We start from the raw sequence: 21,754 nt of genomic DNA, 5'->3' as shown, positions 1-21,754 counted from the left end.
AATTCCATGGAAAATATATGTGTTTCTCCCCCAATCTGTAGACCCCACCCAGCCTGTTAAATATAATCTGGTAGCGCGTTTGTTACTTCTTACTCTTCCATCTCCTCCTCGCAGTATTCAAGTTCCCAGTTTCCTCGTGTAGGCTTTGTAGAGGCAGAACAAGGGGTTAACCTCCTACATTATTCAACCGTTCATTATATATGAATAAATTTTCGAGTAATGCCGAGATAAAGCTGCCAAGTTTTAGGTACCTGCTCCGCTTGAATATTTAGAAGACACTGTCACGCAGTACCGTTATGCTCCGTCTTCTCCTTAACTTTCCGAGATTCATATAGAACTATAACGTTCGTCGATACGTATGTACTCGGAGGAAGAGACGTTTCTCGACGATTTACAGATAGATATTAGCATTATGCTAATTCGATTGCGATTACTTTTAAAAGCTCCTTCATGAAAATTCTATATGTCTACGGACAAACAATGAATTCGACGATCCACGCTATCATCCTTGATCGTGTTCATCGATGTTGTTGATACTTACATTATACATATTATGCTTGGAATTTACTACTATACGTACGTACGTGTTAGAAACCAATAATTTTTGCATCAATATATTTAAACGAAGTTTAACTCTGCTTTTAAAGCATATATCACGAAAGACCAGTTTTATTGCTCAGCATTTTTTTTTTTTTTTTTTTTTTGTGCCTTTTATAATTGATCGTTAGTGAAACAGAAAATGTTCTGCTTTTTAATAGATCACGTTAAAACGTCGGAAATATAGTATCGCGTATACATAATTTGTTACAAAACGATATTGGGTTGTTACTTATTAAAGCGTATAACATTTTGCTATATTACGTCACTTAATATCGGTAATGAAATTTAAATAGAAATTTAAATTGATTTCAAGTGATTAAAATTACAGTTCATTGCTTTTCCTATAAAACTTCAATGAAACGTTAACGTATCGTGCAGAATATTAATAACAGCTTGCATTAAATTAAATGTATCTTTACCTTGTAAAAATAAATAATAAAAAGTTCAAGCGAACCACCGTAAATCGAATATTTTTAACAATAAACAGAGCGACGATAAAATGAACCGCTTGTGGACTAAAGAAATTACTCGATCGATTAAAGATTAGTAAATCGACGCTGAAGAGGCGTAAAAGGAATTCGAAAGGGATAACGTACAAAACACGACGCGCGAACAATTAATAAAGAAGATGAAAGAAATTGACACTTTGAAATTTGTTAAAATTCGTAATTGATAATTCGATATACAGTTATGAAATATACTATTTCGGTGATGTTATCGAGGGTGGCGCTCGGCTTTACGAATTTTATCGCAATAGTCATATCGGTTAATAAGGCAGAATGTACATACTTACATAGATTCACGACATGATCGATACTCGTTACTCTCGACTAATTTAACGTGATTACGTGACGGCAGACGGGTCAATAGGAATTTACAGTGTTTGCCGATAGAAATCAAAGCAGGGCACTTAACCGTGTAGACAGACGACAGGCGGTGGAGAGAAGCAACTTGACTGGCACGGAGCACAGGAGAGGGAATATAAGGGAGATGAGAAGAGAGCGAGAAAGGGAATCGCGAAAGATAGACAGAGTGGGAAAAATCCCAGGGAAAGAATCCGGGTTTCATTCGCTAATCAACGAAGATGGAAGCGAAACAGAAGCTCGAATAAGATAATAAAAATGGGGAAAGCGGGCGAACGATAAGAAGAACAAGAGATAAAAGTAAAATAAGAAGAACGAAAATTAAGGATTCCGATAGAGCGACATCGAGAGTGCATAAAGGATAAAAGCATAGTACGGCGGAGTGCAGAGGCTTTTGGAATTGAGTGGAAAGAGTCACGACCACGACTGCCAGTCAACCGACCATTCAACTAGTTTGGTCAAGACTTGGCTAGTTGGACAACGAAACACAGCAACGAATCAGAGAGCAACATCAGTTTCTACTGGCTGGTCGAGTAGCCAACTACGTCGGCAGCCAACATAGTTTCCTTCTTTTAATGTCATGTCACTACCTAGAAACGAAACGCGTTAATCTTTTAAGAGTATTGGCTGACCGATCCTTGCCAATTCCCTGGGCAAACCGCTACCACTTCGATTGACCATTCCTTTGAGCTTTATATTGTACGTACACCGACTGGCGATCGGTCTCTGCGCCGACAGAAACGTAAGAAGGTATACTTTATAGTTGGACGATTTATCTGGTAATAACGTCATTTGAATCACGCGAAACCGAATTGCAGTCGAAGACACGCGATACCGTGTAGTCCGTCCTATTCGTGCTTCGGGTGGAAGGAGGACAAGTTTAAAATTGGGGTTCATAGAATGTGACACACTTCGATACCTTAATAAATTTAATCGATCAGGTCGTTTCTTTCGGTACTTTTACCACGAAACTACCACGCAAATTAGATACGTAAAAAATTTGATTTCTCTGGATAAATCGATCGTCATAGCGCTTCGTATGGAACGACGGCGGCAGGTGTTTCAACATCGTAACAATTACAAGCGTTAATCTTCATCGAATGTACGTACCTACGAATACGGTTACGCGTTACTTCCAAAGCGTTACATTTAAGGGCATTTGGTATATTATTCGTCAAATTCAAGCTTCGAACGCGCGTATTCCCAGAGCAAATAAGTAAATTTCCAAGTAGCTGAGCCAACAGCGCTTGTATCTTGCACCAGCGCGCTTCGCATCTTCTTAACAGAAGCGCCATCGAGACGCAACTTTTGCCCTTGGTTGAACGAGAGAAAGAGCGCGAGAACGAGCGTGTTAATAAGATGACAGGGACGGAGGCGCGTCTCTATAGCCGGCTGATTTGAAGTGGTTAGCAGAAGAATACAAGGGGGCGAGACTGCATCAACATAGAGGGTGACCGTACGAGTTTTTGTATTATACGGAGATTATCAACCTGTTCGGTTCCATTTCGAGGGTACACAGAGTGCCACCGGTAGTAGTAGATAGTAGAAGAAACACGGAACGAGCGAAGACGAGGAGCGAGAGAGCGAGCGCGATGTGGTGGCATACGGAGAGAACGAAAGGGGGACGCTCGTAGCTTGTAGCTTGTAGCTTGTAGCTTGTAGCAGGGCGAGGAGAGTTGGAAGGGGTCGAGGATGAGGTAGAACGGAGAGGGTCGTCAAGAAGGGGGTTTGTCCCAAGTTGGGGGGTCGCGAATAGAGCATGCAAGCACGCACAGGCTGCATTCCCTTGGGACGAGGCCGCTCTTTATGCTCGATATAATACCGCTCTCAAAACATACACACTTCTCCCGTTCTCTTAACGTGTGTAGTCGGGGAACGAGCCGGGCTACACGATAGGTGGGGTTCCTACATCTATGTATGTATATCGTTTCACTGTCTATACCAGTCTATGGTACAACAATACCGCTTCCTACACGACCGAGCCGCGAGTGTACAGCCGACGAACGCGACCTGCACCGGATACGGGATCAAGCCCGTAATTGATTTGAGAATCGCAAACTCGTCTAACGATAAGATGCTCTCCGATTTAGGAAACGAGGGGTCGAATTGTGTTTCTGCTGGCTACACGGAGATTACCGTTCCAACTCTCTTTGCTTTAAAGAAGAAAATTTTGGAATTTTATTGCGCCGTACTGCTTATACTTTGCTGGATTGCAACGATCGGAATGCGAACGTTTAGACATTTATAGCGGCTATATACAGGGTAGTTGGTAACTGGTGGTACAAGCGGAAAGGGGGTGATTCCACGCGAAAAAAGAAGTCGAAAATATAGGATAAAAATTTCTCTTTTTTTAAATTTTTAAAAAAATCTACAGTGAGATCCGTTATAACGAGACGCGATAAAGTGCACGCGTACCGAGCGAAAATTCAAAGTCGATTTTCTCGAAAACAAAGCCTCGAACGAAAAATTTTTATTCTATATTTTCGACTTTTTTTTCGCGTAGAATCACCCCCTTTCCGCTTGTACCACCAGTTACTAACCACCCTGTATAAAAGATATACACCATGGTATGTATCATAGCGTTTACATTCTAATTGCGCAATTAGGTCCGAGTATATCAAACATACGTACTTTTCGCTTGCAAAATGTTTCATATTTATTATATTTTCTATTATGCCAGTGCTATGAATAATATACATCTTTCGTATCTCTTCAAGAATTTATGTATATTCCTCATTTGACGCGAAATTGCAGCATCTTTATATCTACATGCATAAAAATGTATGCAAGTGAAGATACTTGTTTTTCGTATATGTATGTTTGTGCGTATATGTACGTACGTACATACTGTGTTATTTTATTAAGTCGTTCTTCTTACTAGGTTGAACTGCAACCTATCGCTCAACTTTATGCGTTCCGTTTCTGTGTATTCTTTATGCGTGGACTTTCATGTTCCATATCGTGACTAATTATAAGGCGATTCCTCAGTCTCGCGTGTCAAATACCTACCCGTCACTGTGAACTTACGTTTCTTTCTATGCATCAGTCACGGCATTTTCTATTCGTCGACCTGTCTTCGTTATAATTGTTCGTGCAACAATTAAACGCGAAACCCTCGTACTTCCGCGAAATTAACTTCTGTATGACTGAATTTTGACACGCATTTACACGATGTTATAGAGTTTCGCTTCAAACGCGACATGACACAGTTTTACTCATCACGCGTTAAGTGTATAGTATACAGAGATAAAACGCCAAGTGATAAGCGTCTTAGGACATCGATTTTTATTTTTAATTTTTGTCTCCTAATGTTCGAAAGATTTGTCAGTGAAAAAGGTAATCTCAAATTTATCGTTCGCTTCTCGTAATAAATAGCATCTATACAATAGCAAACGATATCTCTTGAATCTTTTTATAAATATTTATGTATATTCAGATTTCTATGAATACAATTATAGAACACAGATTTGTTTCCATACACGCGTTCCAGACACGCGTACTACGTACGGGTACGAGAACCTTTTCCAACATAGTCACGCATTTTTGAAATATGAAAAATTTAGAGACGTTTTAAACACGTAGAGAAAAATATCGTAAGAATCTTAAAAATACCCGTGTGTGTCGTGACTGTCGTGGCAGATAGTCGAAAATGCTTTCATCACCGATACGATACACACGATGCACGTCTCCCGACGAAGAAAACTCCTCGGCGGTCTTATCCTATTACAGTCAAGCTTGCCACTTTCTAGCTAAGTCGAAGACAAGACCCTCCGTTGCTCCCATTTAGTAATCCCCGACGTTGGGCGGGAGTTTACAAGGAATATTTAAGTCTCCGCTAAGCTAGGATTAAACGAAGGCAAACACTTTGATTAGCGGAGACCAGCTTTTGTTTTTGTTACCGCATTGTGTTTTAAATGACGCGGCAATTGGGATTTTAAGATTAACGCCGCGCCGTAACGTTTCCGGATAGTGGTTCCCCATCACCATAGAATAGAATAATAAAAGAAAGATACTCGATCATCGACTTTATCCCTTTATGTTAATTTTATACATTTCGTGACTGATTTCACTTTAAAACGAGAACATTAAACGATGTCACGAGGCTTCTTCTATGGAAACGATTAAAAATCTACAGAATTCTTCTACTACGTACGATCGTGTATTACGATTACGCTAATTTCTTTATATAAAAATCGACTTAAACGAACTCTAAATCAACTAAAGGGAAAAGCGCAAAATTCTAAGCAAGAATTTCGAAGTAGAACGCTCGTGTGATTCGACCGTACAGTGATCTAACCGCCTAATAAAAATGTCTATCGTATCACAGAACTATCGTAGTATGTTATTCAATTATCTACGCAGTTATTAATAATCGTACAATCGTCGAATAATCGAATGAAACAGTCGATTAACGATAAAGAAAGATAGGGATTAATTTTTTAACAATATCAATATCCGTCATCTGTACCCGTTAATAAGAATTTAATCGTTAATTATTTATCTCGAGTGCGTGGTGTAAATGGCTGTTAGTAAAATTTTGTTTCTTTTAAGGAAGACTTAAATCAATTTCTCCTTACAGCGCGGAAAGGACCGAGTTTAATCTTCCGTACGCAAAACTACAATGTTTTATAATAACGCGGCAACGAAGACAGCGGCGGTATTAAGGGGGAACAAAGTACTCTCCGGCGACGACAAAAAAGTTCATATTTTTTCAATTAAGACGGGCAAGCAAGCGAGGGTAGATTCTCGTCAAGGCAGAAGAGGGTCTTTCGACACCATTAGCGCTCTCGTAAAAATACGAAAGAGCGTCGTGCACGTCGCGCCAACTCTTTCCCACTTAAATATGAGATCAAGGATTAACAGTAACAGTCGCTGCTGCAAGCAGTTGTGTTTAATTTGCTCTCGAACGAACCGAGTTTCGTTCTTCTTCCGCTTAATCCGATTTACCTTTTACCTGCGTATCAGTGGGAATAACGCGAATGTAACTTGATTTGATTACGTGACTACATAATTCTACGATCGTTCGTAAATATGTATATATGTATATATATATATACACACGCATGGTTGCATTGTTTTCACCCTAATAAACGTGTTTCTTCTTTCATATCATTTTAATATCAGATCGTTATATTTTATTCGTATTACGATAAAATGTGAGAGGTTCTTATCTATTACTTGGACGAATATAAAATCCTTAAATAATCTATAAGGGCAATTATACTTATCTTCTTCTAATATATTTTAATATGGTATTTTTGCTATTTGATAGTTTGCTTAACTACCAAAGTTAACAAGTTTTTTCTATCGGTTTAACAATGTCGATGGTATTTACTTATTTTTGAACGACTCTTACATCTCATTAAACATTTAATTTAGAAAGTCGATTTATCAGATCGGTATGGAACTAGATATCTTTTCCAATTCCTATTTTAATTTTTATTTGATTCGCGTTCGTCCTTTATTAAAAATTTGATGCAGTCACTGAATGCCATTTTAAATTGCTTCAAATAAAGCTATTCTCATAAAATTCGCTGAAATTTCTCAAGAGTATAACGCGGTTTCAAATTTACTTTTTTCATTTCTCTTTGCGTATCGTGCAAACGGCTACTTAACAGAAGCTAATTGTAAATAAAAGCTACGGAGGAGTGACAAAATAAGTATTAAAAAATTCCCATCAAATTAGATTACTATGAAAACCGTCATCTTCTCGAACTCTTTATAGTAGATTACGTGTATAGAAGAATTTCACTCGAATTACCACCGGTGATCACCGATATCATCGCTTCAGGCAAGAATTTCGTAACATAAAAAATTGAGCAAATTCTGTTCGTACAACGTACGACAAACTACGCATTAGGAAACAGCGTATATAAGTACAATAATTCGTACATTCTCGAATATTTCTGCAAATTAGCGAAAGTATATACGTACTTTACGGTGTCTGACACGGTTCTTCAATTTCGTCGAGGAATCCTACAAGTTAGAAGAGATCGAGAACTCGGAAAAAAGTAGCTGGTCGACAGGTCGAGCTGTCGGAAGACGCAAAGAGATAGTCGAGTATCGGCATCCATACGGCCAGTTGGAAGCTGAGGAGCGGTTTTCGGGCGAGTTAGGAGGGTCGAGAGGGGTGATTGTGTTCTGTATCATGTATAATTCACCAACATAGCTCGGGTCTCGCAGTCTCGCGTCGGCAACTCCTGCGTCGCGTCGTGCCCGTTATATCTGCTGCACCGGCCTCGTACTATACCGTATACAACCTCTCACTGTCACGACATCTTGAATATTTGCCTCTTCTTCCTCCCGCTTTTTTTTTTCTCCTTTCTCTCTTTATTTCCCTCCTTTCGTTCCTTTCTTTTTCCTCTATTCCATTTTTACTCGGTTCCCCCTGCTCTTTCGAGCCTTTTCTCTCCCGTCCTTGCGTCCGATTTTTCTTATTTCCGCTTTGCGTTGTCCATTCTTCCGGTCGCATCGTTCTTTCAGTGCTGTCCCCTTGGTCAATTTTGCGTGTCACAAAGCTCTTCGTATGGCAATGGCGAGCCACGCGGTCGAACAATGTCACATAACTTTGATAATTCCACGACCGGTGCATCATTCATGAGATGGTCATTGTATCGCAATAACTCCTATGATGATATCGCGGTGTAACGGCTGGTATTCTTGGAAACTTCCAACTTACAACTACCGAGTTTATTCTTCTTGCTTCGCTCGCTTCTTTTCTTCTCTCTCTCGTTCTTCCGCGTGCGATGTCACGAGGTTGTTTTACGAGATCAGAAAATGGTTGGAAAGGCATTGGGAAACGGAAAATTTTCAAACGCCAAGTTCTCTCTTCTGTTCGCGGAAGTTGTGCTTTTTCGTTTTCTTTTTCGTTATCTCGTGGAATTTGTTATTTTATAAACGAGCACTATCGTTATTGCTATCCGAAATCATTTAGCTATATTACATCCAATGCGTATTCGACGCGTCATTCCCTAAAATATTATTACAAGAATCACGGGTCACGTCGATATCAATGTTACGTCGATCAATGTATCAATGTAATTTTTCTCATTTTTACGATTACATCTCACGATTGTCGATAATCAAATCTCTTTGTCGATGGATCACGCGAAATGCGCTATTCGACGCTTCAATCGTCAGTACCTGAAAATTTGCATTCTGTGTCATCCCAAATCGACATAGACACGTACGTATAAATAACAATTAGTAAGAACCTAATCAAACTTATTCCGATCACTACAGACATTACTCGAAAACCCTTTCGAATCTGTTGAAATATGAAGAACGAATTATGAATTATAATACAGGGTGGTTGGTAACTGGTGGTACAAGCGGAAAGGGGGTGATTCTACGCGAAAAAAGAAGTCGAAAATATAGAATAAAAATTTTTCGTTCGAGGCTTTGTTTTCGAGAAAATCGACTTTGAATGTTCGCTCGGTACGCCTGCAATACGTTATAACGGATCTCATTATAGATCGTTGTCTCGATGGAAAAATTAAAAAAAAATTAAAAAAAAATTGTTATTCTATATTTTCGACTTCTTTTTTCGCGTAAAATCACCCCCTTTCCGCTTGTACCATCAGTTACCAACTACCCTGTATAATCGCAACATCCTTCTAGCACCGGATATCGACGAGTACCGACGTATTAAACAACCGATCGGCCGCATAAATTTTTTCTGCTAAACTAAATTCCGCTAAATTAAGCCACTCACGGCACAAACAGGAAAAATCCATCAGAATCGTCTCGATATTCGAACACGATAATCTTTTTAAATCGAGATACAGAAAAATTGGTAGAAAGTCAATAGGTACGTACTTCCGAATGGCCGTTGATCTGGAACGAACGGATCGAAAAATTAAACTAATCAAATGAAGCCGGAAGGCAAATTGGCTGTTTTCCCCAGGCTATTGGGTCACCGAGAACGAGTGCGCGCATAGTGCACCGGTTAGAACCGCACAAGTGTAGCGATAATATAAACATGATTTGTAACACAAAGGCTACATGGGTTAGGCACGTCTGCCACATGTTCAAGCCTGATCGTGAATCGCGAGTGCAGGAGTGTGTCGTGTCAGCGTAGGCTTGTTCCCGTATTGAACGACCCCATATACTCCTCCATCCTTATACGCGGTGTTTACACAAGCAAACAAGCCTTAGGTACCGAACGGTGTTTACACGCTGTACCAATTAATCAGCAGATACTATAAACTCGTTTCCCTCGCGGCTTTTTCCTTCTCAAGTTCTCTTCCGACACTGTACCTACCGCACATATGTACGACAGGTTGTTGCGTGCAATGCAAGTGCACCTAAGGATCGCTTATTTGTTACAGCTCGATGCTTCAACTTTGTTCACGATACTTGGCTCTTTCGTTTTCGTTGCGAAGAAACTCTTGAAAATTTGCTTAACGCGAGATTTTTAAGTAGAAGGCAAAATGCTGTCGCGATAGAAAAGTTTGCCTCTATTTGTTATTCATGATATAATAAATATATTAACTCGTATAATGTATGGAAAACTTGGACTTTGATTTCCTCGGAAATTATTGATTTTAGCCCTGATCCAGCTAATGTTATTCGTGCAATCTTATAAGCTATGAGTTGTAAGTTATAAATTATATCAGTTGATATAACTGGTGAGTTAACTTGCATAACGAGTTCGGTATCAAAGCGAGTAAAATTCTATAAATGAATTTCACGATTTGCAAGTTAATTGTTTGTTTCATGCGACGTTAATTGCGTCCTGCTTCGAAAATAATATTACCGAAAATATATTCTTGTTAAATAAACAAGTCTGAATTATCGCGGGGAAATGTTGCACATTCTGGATATCAGTGTTACACCGTTATGATTGAAAGTAAGCATTGAATTTAAAAAGTCCAGTTTCTTCAATCGTTTTATCGCGCGACCGAGCCAATATTCTGAAATCGAGATTGAAGCAATCTTATTCTGTTCGTACTTAAGATCGGAATGCGATAAAATGTTCATAAAAATTTAAGGAAATTAATGTATGCCGGTATATTGCCTACCTATCTCTATAATCAGATAACTATGGGAAAAAAAATACGGAAAAGAGAGATAGCTACAAATCGTAAAAATAATTTTGTACGACCTATTTGTGAAAAATCAAGAGGATTGCATTAACCTAATTAATAAGGGGTCGTTAATAGAGTCTATGTTTTGGTTTAGGAGAAAGTCACGAAAAGCATCGATACGTATCGTACATCGCCAGAATACTACCCATTAGCCATTTTATGAAAAGCTACGCTATATATGTTTTGAAGTGCGATTTCCCGATTTGGATAAATAATCTTTTTAACGGTCTATTCGTGTTCGTGTTATACATTTATAATTCCACACAATACTTGATAGTGACACGACACGCGACGCCACACGTCTGCGTCTATATTCCTTCCACGGAAACACGCTACGAGATTCTATTATCACGCTCCAAACTGTTGTTTATTCGTGTAAACAAAAAGCACAATAGTATGTTTAAGGCAGCGAGACGAAAACTTTGGACTAATAGATACGTGTACTCTTGATACACGAAGGTGCACAGATCCTGTAAAAAAAGCTCGCACCGGATGCGTAGGAAAATGACGGCAACAATCAACGATCGAAAAGAAATCTTACCAAGCGCTTATTATCAATTAAGGCGTTTAATTTGGCTGTTTACGATAAGATTAATTAAAAATTACCTATCCGCTGTTGAAATTTTGAGATAAATTTGTCCCGTCGATTTTTCTCTTCCCGTTCGTTTCTTTTCGATTACGTTAGCTATTTTAGAAAAATATTAATTAGTAAACCATAATTTGATCAAGTGTAGCTTCATGTCGATAGGTGTACGCTCGTTCTTTGCACTCGCTGAACGCGAACCTCGAATATTACGTTTACTCGCGTAGAAATTGTCGTTATTCGTAAATTAATTGGAAACCTGTATGTCTCGTACTCTATCGTTTGCAATTTCTGTCTCATATCGATAGGCATCGCAAGAATCCTCGATGTTAGACATTTGGTAGCAGATCGAACAATTTTTCAATTTGAGTCGACGCGATTTTAAGTTTGTATTTAGTATTTGGTATAGTCGATCGTTCGATAAAAATGACCGTTTAAACGGATAATATTATGATAATTCGGATCGCGTTCAGTGGATTTAGTCGTTCGAATAGGGAGAAATCAAGAAGGGTAAAAAGATACAAATTTATCAATAACATCAAGGTTTATTTTATTATACTATAATATTTATAATTAAGTAGGTACTTGGAACAAAGTTGGACACAAAGTATAGTAAATGAGAGTTATGGCACATGATATGTACAGTATGGAGGAAAATCGTTTTCCTTTCTTTTGTTGTACATTGCGCGCAATTTGGTGTATTTCAAAGAACATTGTTCTTCGTTGTAGTTTAATCGTTCAAAGAAATGGTTTTACCTCACGAAGCTTCGTCTTTACGCGTAATCTACAATTCGTTTCGCTGACTCGCTTTATTTGTTTCAAAGGTGTGAATAATTTCCATCGTTCGTCGCATCCTAAATGAAAAATTCTGTAGAAGCTATCGTACACTGTGAATCGACAGAGGTTTACAAAGATTCTCTGTGCCATAAAACGACACGAACGATTCTTCCTTACGACAGAATGCGCTACCAATTAAATCGACATACAGTAGGTATAGAGTATAGATACTCGAAAGCGAATAGAATTTAACTAGTGGATCAATTATTACATAACAATTTACAAAGGACATTTACGTTCTCGATTATATACAAATTCATAAACGTGTCTACAACGAATACGTACCTAATGGAAAGCTTTACACAAATTAAACGAACGATACGAAAAACTAACCGGTCGTTTTACTAGTCGTCTCAAATAATTCGTCAACTTTGCATCGCATCGCCTTAAAACTTAGAACGTTGTTCCAAGTTGCACGCAACATATTTACATAGAAATTCTACAATATCAGGTAATTAAACTAATACTTTTATGATATGTCTTTATTATATTATTATATCGTTCATCGATCATGTTCTTACTCATAAATGGTGTTCGGATACTTTTACGGTACATTCTTGCTAGACTTTGTTATATCTTACAGAATTATATCGCTTCAGACCAAATTCTGCTGTATCTCTGTACAATGAATTCGTAAAAATGATCCCGTTAACGAAACTTTTTCTCTGTTTTCCATGTACGTGTAAAGATAAAACAGAAATCTGAACTGTGTGTATAATTCGTGATCCGTCTATACAACGTACGCAGGTAGATGTGAGTTTTCTTCGATATGCTACGTAAGGTGGGATGTTTTATTACGTGGTATGAAACAATGCCTTGTCGTCTTTTAGTTATACGATATCGTTCGAAAAAACAATACGAAGGATTTATTTCGGAAATAAATTTTTAGTGTGGAAACGCGGGAAACACGAAAAAGTTCCTTTATATTTCTACAGAGTAATAAATTTTTCAAAGAGTAGCTATTTTTTCATTTCAAGACAGACAGATAGAGCGTTTTAGTCGAATCGAAGTCGCATTTCCATAGTTATTTCATTCACCGTCAAAATAAATCTGTTAACGCGGAAACAAAAAAAAGTAGAATAAACGAATCACTGATCACGCATACACCTATGAGTAAGATTGAAAGTTTAACAATTCATTTTGGCTTCTTTAGATTTAGTATGAACATTCAATCTAATTGTCGATAGTAATTATTTATACTAATTAATTCTGGTAATCCTTTATATTTTATACAAACCTTTCTTTTATAGCTGTATACGTGCCAACGTAATACTTTTTTGGTTATACATACGTAGTTCTCGATTAAGCACTCGAAACGATAGTCGTTGTTGCAGTCGACTATTTTAAAAATAAAGAAACAACGCACGTATATGTAATATATATATATATATATTATATACACAAGAATCTTCGATCTTTTACGCACGTAGGTATACGCGACCACTTTGACGGTTCTCTTCTCATTGCCTTGCACTCTTAGCCTTTTGAAAATGCAAATCGAGTATACGTAATGTCAGCATTGGATGATTCACGCAAATTGTGTAAACTTTTTCGATAAAAGTCACTTTAAATACCGTTATTCATTTTTCAGTCAAGGCAAACTTTACTTTGTTCCGTAATTTTTATTCAACATTGGCCTATATCGTAAATATAACAATTTTTACTTAACGCTTAGACAAATTTTACAATGGAACCAAGGAAGAAAACAAAACTGCTACATTGAAATAGTCTGAAAAATCGGTAATTTAAAATTTTACTTAACTATCGTTCTTGTAACAGGGCAACTTTTGATCGTTTTATCCGAAATAACAAAATTTATCTGCAACTTGAACGACGGAGACAAGCATAGCTTGTGATTCCATCGTATAGAGATTCTAAGAATTTAAGATAATAGTAACATCTTTAATCTCGCTCGAATAGAACCCTCTTTCTTCTAACTTTTAAACGTTTATCGCCAACTTTTACATATATATACATTCAAATTGCCTCAAAGAAATATAGCCAATCCGACAATCTTCGATAAATCATCCCACGCGCGCGATACGATTACGTTTGTAATTATTGTAAATGTACACAGACATATGTACACGAGGTTCGCACGATTTATCGACGAGTAAAAAGTTGGAGAACGTTTCCTTGCTCCTTATACCGTTAAATCGGAGAACATACCGGATTGTACATGCATCTCAGTATAACGTAGCTTTTTATTTAGGACTTTGTAAACGTTACTTCGAAGTACAACTTGGCACGCAGAGTACTTAGACGAAAAGGAGGTTTCGAGTTTCTTAGGTTTGTAAATCGTATATTCGAAAGGATGATATCAGAGGATGATGACAGCGAAGTAAATCGTTTACTGTTTACAGTTTATAGTTTAGAGTTTAGAGTTTAGAGTTTACAGTGCCACCAAACCCGGCTAATGACGAACTTCTATTTTATATCAACCAACGTCATCTTTGCGACGTCATCATTTCCTTCGTGAATAACATAAAACGTAAATTTCTTATCGATTCGTAAGATTCGGAGATTGCTTTCGTTCTTTGTTCGACGATTTTAAATATATACACGTATGGAAAATACCGCGGACTAAAACTTCTCCTTCTTTCGTTTTAAGTAGGTACGCGATTTTCCTCCTTTTATTTTTTCGTTTATTTTCTTAAAGATCGTTGAGAATCTCACGGGGAAAAATGTTCACGGCACATATGTATACCTACTCGCGCCAAACAGCAAGGCTCCTAGATGTACATAGCGTTAGTATGTATAATAATAACTGTTTAAAAGCATATTGCGATATGACTTGTTACCCTGTCTTTAATGTCTACAGAACGCGTCGTCTTGTAAAAGATTCTCGTCTCTGTGCGAACGATCTGGTACGTCGGCGCAAGAGAAATTATCGAGCGAGCTGTTTGAATCGTGTCGTGTTTAATCGTTAATCTGAGACAGAGGGGAGTGAAAGTAGAAAGACTTCTGGATGATGATCGTTACTCGTTGCACAAGTAGGTTGGACCGTGCCCTTTTCAGTCGTTCGTTCGCCGGATCGACTAACGATAAGAATTTTCTGAAAAAGTACTTAAAGGAAAAGAATCTAGCACTCGAGAGAATGGTATACACGATCGCGTGTTCTTTACGCTACGAATTATCATCGCTAGCGTCAAATGTTGGTTCGTTTCCCTCCATTGTATTCTATCGAAGCGACGTTGAAACTTTTTCGAACGAAATCAAAAATTACGAAATTAAATGTCGCAGCGAATTGAACGTTTCGTTCCTTGCTAAGTAAATACGTAATTCGAACGTTGGAATAGAAAATTGATTCGTTGCTGAATTAAGAGAAAAATCGGAAGATAAATGACGAAAGTTTCATTCGGAGCCGTACAAAGTACCTGGATTCTCTAATTCTCGACTGGAATGCCGTGTACGGTATACGGCCCTGAGTCTCCTCGTGCCGACAAGCGCTAATAATTGGAAATTGTCGTTATTTAACGTCCTGTTTTTACGACTCGCCTTCTTATCTCCTCTCCCAATTTTCCAATGAATTTAAAATACACGAGTTATATCATATACATAACCGCATGAATGAACGTAATAATAAGAAAATAAACGAGCATACCATCCAACCTTACGAATTTACAAGCTTTGTAAGTGTCCGACGAGTATCTATCTGCTGTTGCATGTTTACATATCGGCGATAACCGTGTGTAAAAAAGTCTTTGAAATACTTAGAAATTTAATGACTATTAGTCGATGCGACAATAAATAAATAAATAATATATATAATATATACTTACAGATTTATCGGTATCACATCGCGCGTTCCTTGGAACGACAGAGAGATCAAGAAAACGTTGACGCGTCGCGCCCCGAACGCTTAATTCGGTTACCTCGTCAGCCTTTACGTACTTATCCGGCCTCGAACTAAATAAAACGATATCGACATACTCCGAAGCATCACAGTAATTGTACACTGGGAATTGTGCACAGGGAAACACTGTAATTTTCGAAGGAAACAGACAGGTCGATAGACGCGAATGAAACTACCTACGACAGACTCTGCGATTGTCCGCCTGATTCGAAACGATACACGTGGAATTGGAATAGTTTCCCAGTGATAAACCGGTCCCTTTTTCAAAGCTGTTTGCCCGAATACACCACGCTTTCTGTCGTCGACGACACGCGACGCGACACGTCGTTAGACCGTTATTCGGAATACGCGCGAAAGTAAAGTTCGACTGCTGGAACGTATAGTATCTTCCGAGTATATGTAAATGGAACGATGCGTCTGAACGTGTGTATCTGTGAAATGTACGACAGGCGTGACAATGTTGGCCAAATCGAGTCAGAGGGAAAGAGAGAGAGAGAGAGAGAGAGAATGAGTGAATGAGCGAGTGAGAGAGAGAAAGAGGGAGAGAGAGAGAGAGCAAGTGAGTGAGTGAAAGAGAGGGACAGAGACAGAGACAAAGAGAGACAGAAAGAGAGAGAGAGAGAGAGAGAGACAAAATAACGAGCAATAACGAATATAATAATCGTAATGATAATTAGTGTCGTTAAACTCTATATTGCACTAAAATCTTCTTTTTTCTCCATTACCTAGTAGAACGGCAATAGACTATTATTCTTCTAGAAAATACCTATCCTCTTACGTATGTACAATTTAAAAATTACTACTATCCTTCCGCTTATATTTTAACTATTACAATGACATATCGCTGTTATCGCCGAACATCCTCGCGGTATTGCTCGGTGCACGCGGGAATTCGAGCCTGATCACGCACTCGGTACACTGACATCCGCGTTTTCGTACTTTCCTCGATCGTTCCTCGACGCCGTTTAATTCGGCTCTCGATCGATCGACTCGTGATCGGCTCTGGCGTGCACAGTTGTACGAGGATTTCGTCCTTTCTTTTTTTTTTTTCTTTTTTGTTTTCGAAACTCACGTTTTAGCGAGTTTCGTTGCCGCAGCAAGGGACAGCGAAATCGGTGAGGAAACAAAAATATAATCGCACCCGCGCCGCGGTCGTGAAATACAGCGAGCAGTTTTTCAAGAACCGAGGGATATCGATTTCTCAGTTTTCGTTGTGCGATCAACCGCGCTTCCGATGTCACACGGAGTCTCGTTGTTTATTATAACTACGCTTGGAATCATGCTGTTCTATCATCGAAAATATTGCATTTTAATACATATTATATTGATTTGTCTGGAGGTGAAGTTAACCGAACGACGTCGCTTTTTTGGCATTTTTCCTTATCTCTTTTCATTTTCTCCTTTTCTATGCCCTCTCTTTTTGTTTCCTTTACAAGTAACTTTCGTCGATGCACAGGAAACGCGCGGTTCATCACGAGCAATATAAATAAAGTTTATTCGTCGACTAATACTACGGTATTGCTTCAATATGATATGATACAGTCTTTTCACTGATTGTCCAATATCACTACGTAATACATCCTGTTAATCCCTTTTTCCCCTTTCACTCATCGCATCGTCTTGGTTTTTCATCTCCGTTCATTCTTCCATCCTCGTTTTCGCGCATTTTACTAATCGATACACCGCGCTGGAACGAATCATCGTTGCAATAGAATCCGCGTATCGTTTGCGATAGAAATACACGAAAATTCTACACAGATACGATTAACGAATATCGCGATAAAGTATCTAAATATCGTAACCAGACACGAAAAATTGATTACGAATATGTTTTGTAGAAGGTATAACGTTGCAAATATTACGTATCGATCAAACAAATGCGTAATATTAATATTCGCGATATTTAGACTCGATAAGTATCGTAGACACAAACTAAACGCTAAAAATTCTTTACAAACTTTCAACTATATTTTTTCTCGACTCGATCGGAAAATCTTCTTTTTGTAAAACAGAAATTGAAATCGGTCACGCAGCGATTTATTTTTATTTCTCCGAGCAACGTAAACGCAACGTTACGTACACGGACAGCGACTCGTAGGAATAAGAGAATTCGTTCCAAAATCGGGTGTATCGACGTTTCACTCTTACTTTTATCATTATCACACACACATACCTCTTTCTCTCTCTTGCTCTCTAGCTCTTCACTTTTTACACTGCACTGATTGCGACTACATATTGCGAGTGTCTTCATTAGGATTAATATCACTTATTTGTTCGGCACGACGTACTCGCGCGTCGATTTTATAACAATACGTACTTTTATATTTTATGTTTCGAATTGTACTTTTCAAGACGCATCGATGATTATTCGGCTATTTGGTTTTCGTTGTGATCGACTCTTGCCCGTTCGCGAACAATCCTCTTCCTCTTCTTTTGTCTCGTTATGACAGAAATCAGAATTCAAAATTCAAATGTTTCCTGGCCTCTCTAATTTTATAAATACATATTTTACAAATTTTATAAATTAGAATTAGTTACGTGTACGAACGTAAAGTATAAATTATTTTGCAATCCGTCTCTGCATGATTATTTATTCATATAGGTACTTAGAGAAATATATTTTGATATTTTTGGAAGCACTTAATCAAATTATATTTCGTATATGTAATTTCGATAAACAGTTTATAGTCTCCGCTGATCTTTAACGCGTTTATCGATGGAGATCTTCGACGTAAAATATAGAAAATTCGAAGGCACAAAATTTTATCAAGTTAGAAAATATCGTTTTACGAGGTTACGAACAATTGGAAAATATGATATTTAGATATACGCTAAATTCGGTAACCTTCGAACCTGATTTCCAGTCTACGGAAGTTGGTCTAAAGGTGGGGTACGCTCGTAAACTGTTTTATCGCGATCGTAGCTGATATGCTTCGCAAATTCTATCTCACTTTACAGATGATTTGATCTAGAGATTCCGTAAGGGTTCTTTTATGTCGTTTTATACGATATTCTTATGCAACATGTAGCACATTTTCAGTATATAGCATGTAACGTCAGCGATCCTTATTAGATACTTTTATCAAGTTGGTGAATTTTCATCGATTACGTTCGCGGATCTGGCGTTCAACCCTCTCAACCAAAAATCGACTGGAACCGCGTACGTAGTGAGATTTTCTTTATTTTGGAATCACGCGGTTCCAATTTTTGCTTTAGAATCGAAAGGAGTGGAAAAGATGGTGATTTTAATCTTCGCGCTTCGAACGGCAGAACTTGAAGCTACGACAAACGATATCGACTCGAATATACTTGAATCTTTATACAGAAGAGAAAAGTATGTTTCTTAACTTAACGCTGGAATCGAAAGATCTGTTTAGCGACGAATTAATTGTCATTAATTCCAACGATCGATTTTGTTCTGCGTATCGACAACAGGAAAATTGTGAACCAGTAAACATTCGAACGACGGTTTGCGAATCTGTTATTCGTCGTAATTGGAACGGTAGCGTAAAGTTACGAGTAAGTTAAAATGGCAAAGCGAAGAGGGAAGAGGCTCGTGAATCGATTCGTCAAGCATCGTCGGTTCCGGTGGAAAATTCGCCGGGAGACTGGAGACGCGTCGAGAACGTCACACGCGCGCGCGCAATGACCGTAAAATATTTCGCATAAAGCCTGTGACAGTCTGACTATCGCTTACTCTTATTTGGCCGCAGCATCGAGCTAATACGTTTGCGATCCACTTGAAACCGAGAAGTCGTACGCGCATCACTTCCAATTCCAATGACTCCACCATCGGCAACCACGTAGAACAGTTAGTACGTGCTACGTTTAAATCCCACTGCTGCTTATGATCGTACGTATGTACATAATCCCATTCCCACAGCGATCGCGTCTTTCGTGCTCTTATATTGTCCGTTTCTATTTACGGCCATCCCTGAAACTCGGTCAAGGGTTCTGGTTTAGGCTCGAGACTGGGCAACTGATACGGTCAGTTTTGCTGTCACAAGCCACCCTCGGGTCAATGTTGAGCCGCGAATTTCATGCGCTTCTGCTTCTGCCGTTGGTTGCAAAACCAAACTCTAACCACGTTCTTTTTCAGATCCAGCTTCTCCGCGATCGCGGCGATCTTCTCGCCGGACGGCCGTGGTTGCACAGCGAAATACGCCTCCAGAGAACGTTTCTCGGGCGCGGCTATACTCGTTCTCTTTCTTTTCTTCTCACCGGCTGGTAACACCGACGGAGCGTCGGGATCTCGTCTCTTGTTCTTCGCCTGGGCCTCTGCTTCCTCCAGCCACGCTTGCAAGATCGGTTTCAGCGCGATCATGTTGTTATGCGATAACGTGAGCGACTCGAATCGACATATCGTGGATTGAGATAGCGCTCCAACGCCTGGCAACTTTAAATTTGCCAAAGCTTTCCCGACATCGGCTTGCGTCACGCCCAGCTTGATGCGTCTCTGTTTGAACCTTTCCGCGAATGCTTCCAACTCTCGTGGATCCGTGTCTGCATCTGGATGAAGACCCGCGGCCGCGGCTGCTGCTGCTGCCGCCGCCATCGCTGGGTGATGATGAGCCGGATGTGGTACGCTACCTCCGCCGCCGCCCAAATTTCCGTGATGATGATGATGGCCCATCATTCCGTTCATCCCCCCGTAAACCGAGGGACCGTGAATTCCAGCATGATGACCTGGTCCACCGCCGGTATTCTCTGACATTGGCGTCAATGTGGTCATCGAGTTTGCCGGATCCAGCATGTCCAGACTCTCCATTCCCGGATGGCTCATCTGTAAAATATAATTTGCGTATTTTTTACTCGTAAAGCGTGGCGTAGGTTAAGTTAATACGTCACGTACGCTTCTTGCTTTCTGATCGGATATTTTGCAAAACGAGATCGACCCGTGGTACACCGAACATCGAATAATGAGAATTTTAAGTATGTATAATTCCACTGTGATATGCTTTACCGTTGTGCAACAGAAACAAGAAATCAAGCGAATAGTTGGAAAACGTATCGGTTAACGGTAACGGTCGGATATTACTGCGAAATATTTGCAACAAATACACCGTGATACGAACTAACAATTTGTCCAACGTTCGGTATAAAATCTCGTTATACCTGTATAAAACTAAAGGAGTATCTTGTACGTATTTACATTATTTTACAACGTTCGTTAACAAAAGTGGAACGTTCAAGGATGAAAGAATCGTGTTCTAATTACTAGCAGCCGCGCGATAAAATATTCCAAGCTTTCTTTTATAGGCGTACAAATTTCGTAATCACGCAAAATCAATAATCGTAACAACGTAACTTAAACCAGCAGTTGTGAAAAATGAATCGAACTCGGCTCGTAAAATATTTCGAGCGCGAGAGGGCGGCACGACCACAGCTGTTTAAAAATCAAGATCTTTGAGCGGAAATTGTACGGTAACGTGGTTACGCGATTCTACCAATTAACATTGTTAAAAGGAAAGAATGAATGAAACCAACGGGGGCTACGAGGGATGGAAGGGGACGAGGACACGGAGATGAAGAGAGAACGTGTACAAACTAGCACGCACAATTATGCAGCACGTGCCGTGGTCGTCGCGTCGCGTCGTCGCGAGCGCAGTGTGCGCGACCCCTTACAAATTATTTATGAGCTCCCTTCGTATTTTTTCCCCGTAGAAAGTGACGCCGCGTCAGGTACTGCTTGTGTTCGTTGTTTTCTCAAAGCTACGTATCCCGATATTTTCGTTAAACCAATAAACACGTACGTTAATACGTACGCGTTAACGTCGACTCCTCTGCGGAGGAGATGCACCTGTCACAGGTCGACGCATCGCGCGGTATCCATTCATTCCCAGGAGTATCGTATCGCCGATAGCAGAAATCGTAAATGTGTCATCAGGATTTAGGCTCGAGTAGCTTTAGTTACTCCGAATGACGA

General features: G+C 39.2%; 1 protein-coding gene across 2 annotated transcripts in view; it reads right to left on the bottom strand.

The window, feature by feature from the left end:
• Positions 1-19,275: 19,275 nt before the first annotated feature.
• LOC117242863 (inhibitory POU protein) overlaps positions 19,276-21,754 on the bottom strand; it is a 54,222-nt gene continuing 51,743 nt past the window's right edge. Inside the window, exon 4 of one of the 2 annotated variants that reach the window (XM_033509860.1) lies at positions 19,276-20,611. In XM_033509860.1, coding sequence (XP_033365751.1) covers positions 19,847-20,611 — 765 coding nt within the window. In that variant the 3' untranslated portion in view covers positions 19,276-19,846. The remainder of the gene's footprint in view (positions 20,612-21,754) is intronic. The other variant, XM_033509861.1, reaches the window with a different exon arrangement.

The sequence above is a fragment of the Bombus vosnesenskii genome, unplaced genomic scaffold (genome assembly GCF_011952255.1).
Source record: "Bombus vosnesenskii isolate JDL3184/JDL3185 unplaced genomic scaffold, Bvos_JDL3184-5_v1.1 scf7180000016279, whole genome shotgun sequence".
Taxonomy (NCBI): domain Eukaryota; kingdom Metazoa; phylum Arthropoda; class Insecta; order Hymenoptera; family Apidae; genus Bombus; species Bombus vosnesenskii.
This window is presented reverse-complemented; position numbering and strand designations above follow the sequence as displayed.